General features: G+C 33.2%; 1 protein-coding gene across 1 annotated transcript; it reads left to right on the forward strand.

Annotated features, from left to right (window-relative positions):
* The first annotated feature begins 612 nt into the window (after positions 1–612).
* On the forward strand, positions 613–4,725 carry LOC143604733 (uncharacterized). The gene is made up of 10 exons (XM_077081126.1): positions 613–756; positions 3,256–3,337; positions 3,419–3,493; positions 3,576–3,612; positions 3,717–3,800; positions 3,872–3,932; positions 4,038–4,144; positions 4,229–4,294; positions 4,384–4,524; positions 4,589–4,725. Exons 1-9 carry the CDS (start codon positions 705–707, stop codon positions 4,483–4,485), a joined length of 666 nt encoding a protein of 221 aa, XP_076937241.1. The 5' UTR covers positions 613–704; the 3' UTR covers positions 4,486–4,524; positions 4,589–4,725.
* Positions 4,726–5,427: the final 702 nt, after the last annotated feature.

A 5,427-nucleotide genomic window follows, 5' to 3' on the forward strand; every position in this document is an offset into this window, starting at 1 on the left:
CATAATACGAGAGATAAAATCTAGTATATATATATATATATATTATAATTTATAACACACAATGTAAAACTTATGAAATATGATTTCATCTTTATCATCTTATAATTATTAGGCCCAAAACTTTTTTTATCCATAATTTATTTAATCAAGTTTAAATTATCGGGCTCAAAATAAAAACCAAATGCAAAATAAAAGAAATAGCAGCCGATTGAACTTCCGTTCTTTCATTTTTTCCGAACGCTAAACAAAACCTGAACAAGGACCTACCCACCCGACCACCGCTGTTGGTTCGTCGTTGACCACCAGACTCGGTTGACCAAGCCGACCACCAAGGACCAAGCTATGTTTTTTTCCCAGTGTTAGAAGAGCTTCACGAATCATCGATTAATCGTTGGTTATTACGGTATTTGATTTTAATAATATATATTTCTATGTTTATTATTACACCATCAAGTATCGTTTAAAAAAGTTAATATATATTTCTATATATTTCGTTACACGTTACAACTATGAGCTTTTTTATTTCGAATACGAGACACTCACTCAAAACTCATATATATAAACCCCTAACCTCTCCAAACACTCCCTGGTTCATCTTCATCTTGTTTCGCTAAAACTCATCAAACCCAAAAACCCCCAAATCTCTCACCAAACCCTAATTTCAATCTCATTCATATTAACACCAACAAACCATCAATTCAACAATGCCTCGTGTCTCCAAGCGTAAATCGGAGCCCGTACGATCATCCGAACCTCGTTAGTAACCTATCGTCACTCTAATTTAACGAATCCGATACTTGATATGTATGTAGATATGCACGTATATGTTATATCTGTTTAGGTTTATTTCGATTGATTTAATATTGATCGTAATTTGAGATTCTATTGGCTGTTTGATTGCTGGTGTATGTTTTTAAGCTGTTGATTCATGTGTTTAGCTATTGTGAATGTGTTGAACTCTAATTAGGTGTAGTATGATGTGAATTGAGATGAAATTAGGGTTGTGTGGTAGGGATATTAGTGGAAGAGAGATGGATTTTTGAGATTAGTTGAAACTAGGAAGAAATTAGAGAATGTGGCATAGGTTTTGTCCTGCGGTTGTGGTCGATTTAGTTGAGATAAGTAGATAGGGCTGTAAACGAACCGAAACGAATCGAACAAGGTCTTGTTCGTGTTTGTTCGTTAGGTTTTTATTGGACTAGCGAACGGTTCGCGAACAGCCAACCGAATGGAATACCGTGTTCGTGTTTGTTGCTGAAATTTAACGAATCCGATACCTGTAATGCATATCTGTTTGTTTTATTGATTTGAAATTGATTGCAATTTGAGATTTTATCGCCTGTTTGATTGCTTTAAAGCCGTTGATACATGTGTAACTCTAGTTATGTTAATTGTATTACAAATTAGGAAGAAATTAGGGTTGTTTGGTAGGGGTATTAGCGGAATATAAGTGTTGTAGGCATTACCAGCATGTGAAGACATGAATTAAGAAGTTATACTGTTGTTTGTGTTCATTCGTTAAGTTTTTATTGGGCAAGCGAACGGTTCGTGAACAGCTAACCGAATGAAATATCTTGCTCGTGTTTGTTACCAAAGTTAACGAATCTGGTACTTGTTATGTATCTCTATTAGGTTTATTTTGATTGACTCAATACTGGCCACAGTTTGAGATTCTATTGGCCATTTGATTGCTTTTAAGCTGTTGATTCATGTGTAACTCTGGTTATGTTAATTGTATACAAATTGGAAAGAAATTAGGGTTGTTTGGTAGGGATATTAGTGGAATATAAGTGTTATAGGCATTGGTAACATGTGAAGACATGAATTTAGAAGTTATTTGTTAGAGGTGTTTATTGATTGAGAATATGACGTAGGTTTTGTTATGCATTTGTGTTTGATTTGATCGAGACAAGTAGATAGGGCTGTAAAGGAGCCGAAACGAGGCAAACAAGGTTTTGCTCGTGTTTGTTCGTTAAGTTGTTATTGGACTAGCGAATGGTTCGCGAATAGCTAGTTTTTTTTATGTTCGAATATTTGATATTGATTGCTATATGAGATTCTATTTGTTTTGGATTGTTTTTTAACCGTTGTTTCATATGTTTAGCTATTGTGAACGCATTGAACTCTGATTATGTTTGTTATACTATAAATTGGGATGAAATTAGGGTGGTTTGGTAGGGATATTAGTTGAATATAGGTGTTAGAGTCATTAGTAACATGTGAAGAGACATGAATTTTTTAAATCAGTTGAAATTAGGAAGAAATTAGAGAATGTGACATACTTTTCGTTTGCTAAGCTTTTGTTGGACAAGCGAACGGTTCACGAACAACTACCCGAAAGGAATTTATTGTTTGTGTTTGTTCGTAATAATCTCGATTTCTTCTTGCATATAATATATCGTCACTATATTATTTTCTCGAATCTGATGATATGCATATTTGATTAGGTTTATTTTGATTAATTCAGTATTGATCTCAATTTGAGATTCTATTGGCTGTTTGATTGCTGATATATGTTTTTAAGTTGTCGATTCATTTGCTTAGCTTTTGGGAATGGATTGAAGTATTGAACCCTAGTTATGTGTATTGTACTATAAATTGGGATGAAGTTGGGGTTGTTTGGTAGGGATATTAGTGGAATTTAGGTATTATATTCATTAGTAGCATGTGAAGACATGAGTTTTGAAATTAGTTGATAGAGGTGTTTGTTGATTAAGAATGTGACATTTAGATTTTGCTATGCTTCTATGCGGTTGTGGTCGATTTAGTTGAGACTTTAGATTTTGTAAACTAACTGAAACAGATCGAACAAGGTTTTGTTCGTGTATGCTCGTTAAGCTTTTATTGGACAAGCGAACGGTAGGTGTTTGTTGCTTGAGAATGTGGCATAGGTTTTGTTACACGTTTGATTGTAATTGATTCAATCGTGATAACTAGATTAGTAAAATTAAGCTTTCTATTGTGAGTCCAATTTTCTGATAAATTTTGTTTGATAGATAGGGCTGTAAAAGGACCAAATGAACATAAATGAACTTCTCACTGAACAGTTCGTTGAACGTTCAGTTTGTTTACAACCCTATTGATAAATGGTCGAGGGTTAGGGAACATGAACTTTATTGTATAATACTGATTATTTGAAAATATTGTTGATATATAACACTATAACTTTATAATATAATACTATAATTTTTGCATGCTGTCTACTGGTAGACTTATTTGTTCAATATATTCTTATTATGCTGTATTATTCTTCAGCTGCAAAGAAAGTTACAAAGGAAGTGGAACGAATAGACAGTTTCTTTGCATCATATGCTAATACTTCGACAGGCATGATTGAGTAAGTGTATAGTATGCTTAACTTTTGTTGGGTCATTTTGTTGTATTTTATAATGGAATTTATTTTTTTTGTATGCAACAGTCCAGAAGATGTGGAGAAACTTTGTTCTGATCTAAAAGTTGACCACACTGATGTTAGGGTGTTGATGCTTGCTTGGTATGTAATATCTTATTGGTTATTTTCAGTAAAAGCTGTATTTTAAAGGTGAATTCACATGTTATCGGTTAATATATTTCAGGAAAATGAATGCTAAGAAGCAAGGGTACTTTACACAGGTATGCCAAAGGTGTGTTTATAAGTTTATTTGATTCTTGTTATATGTAAATAAAACATATGAATATCTAAACATGTTTTCAATCTTTGATGCTTGTTTTATCAGGATGAGTGGCGAACAGGTCTGAAATCACTGCATGCTGATACGCTTAAAAAGCTACAAAAACAACTACCTGAATTGGTCAAAGAGGTAATATTTCTTCATATATAATTGCATGTAAAAGTATTATTCACACATTTTCTTGCCCGTGCTTTTTGTAGGTGTATAAGAAAGAAAATTTTGAGGATTTCTATCGCTTTTCTTTTCATTACTGCCTAACTGGTAAGCTAAGCTTCATGACTTTAATGTGTGTGTACACACACACGCGCACACCATCTTCACAGTTAGAATTGTTATAATATTCATGTTGGATTTTATATTTTTCAGAGGATAAACAAAAGAATTTAGATATTGAGACCGCTTGCATATTGCTAAATCTTGTTCTAGGAGCTAATTATGATCAACAGGTTGATTCATTCATCGAGTATTTAAAGGTTTGTAGCTAATTTTGTATTTACCACTTTATGTTATGAAGATATTATTCAATTATTAAACATTCTGGCGTTTGTATCTGTTAGATTCAGAAAGATTATAAGGTGATAAACATGGATCAGTGGACTAACTTCTACCGGTTTTGTCAAGAGGTAACGAAATAAGCTTCACAGGCTGTATAATTTATTGTTTTATATGATCGTGGGCAATTTGGTCATTTGATACTAGCTCGTGTATGCAGATAGAGTATCCGAACATGCAGAACTATGATGACTGTCTAGCATGGCCTATAATTCTCGATAATTATGTAGTCTGGTGGAGAGAAAAGTTGGCATCAGCATAAATTTGTCCACGACTCACCGTAATTGTATGGCTACATGAGGTAAATGTTTATGATAACCGCAGTTTATATTTTTGAAATCTTACTCGGGTATCTGTTCTTGCAGGAATCATATACAATGGTTTTGCTTACAAATATCAATTTTGCTGATAATTGAGAAAAAATCTGTTTTGCAAGATTGTGGTCGGTGTTAGTTTGCTGTGTCAAACGACACCTTTTTGAATGTTTGATCGTGACGAGATTTTTTTTATATTGTTGAGCTTAAAAGGAAATATAATTTCAAATGCAGATATTATTGCGTTCTTTTTCAAATTTTGGTTCAAGAATGCATGTCGCGTACAGTGAGGAATGGTCCTTGCTTATTAGCGAGGATCTTAGTTTCTGATGTCAATTTATAACTAGGTTCATATTTTTTAGTGTTAATTAGTGATTACTAGGTACGAGTTTAGGGAATGCCCATTTATGTGATTCAACGAAAGCTTATTATTATTTACTTTTTTTAGTCATTCCAGCCTTAGCTAGGTGATAAAGGCTTTTGTCTTTTGTGAGTGAAGACCATGGTATGAAATCTGTAGATAGGTGTGTGTAGCCGCTCATAGGAAACTACTTTTAACAAATCCATTACTAAACCCATTAATAGTGAAAAGGGCCAACATGATAAGTTTTCGTCTTCATTTTTTATTATCTTCATCCTCTTTATGCACACAATCAAATATCCAACTGCAAAGTTGAATCCTTATCACACACCAAAAGCCTAATTTTATGAATAGAATCAAATTTAAATCTATTTTTGTTGAAATCAGTCAAGAGGAATTTTTTTATCTATGTAATTTGATTCTTTGGAATTATCATTCTTGTGACAGTGGTGTGGTGATGACCTCAGTACCGTATTGGTATAGAAAATCATGATTTTGAAAATTGTAAATCTTGGTACCGGTATCGGCA

Source organism: Bidens hawaiensis, unplaced genomic scaffold, assembly GCF_021521415.1.
Source record: "Bidens hawaiensis isolate Kalapana, Puna unplaced genomic scaffold, B.hawaiensis_p1.1 tig00066372_1, whole genome shotgun sequence".
Lineage (NCBI taxonomy): Eukaryota > Viridiplantae > Streptophyta > Magnoliopsida > Asterales > Asteraceae > Bidens > Bidens hawaiensis.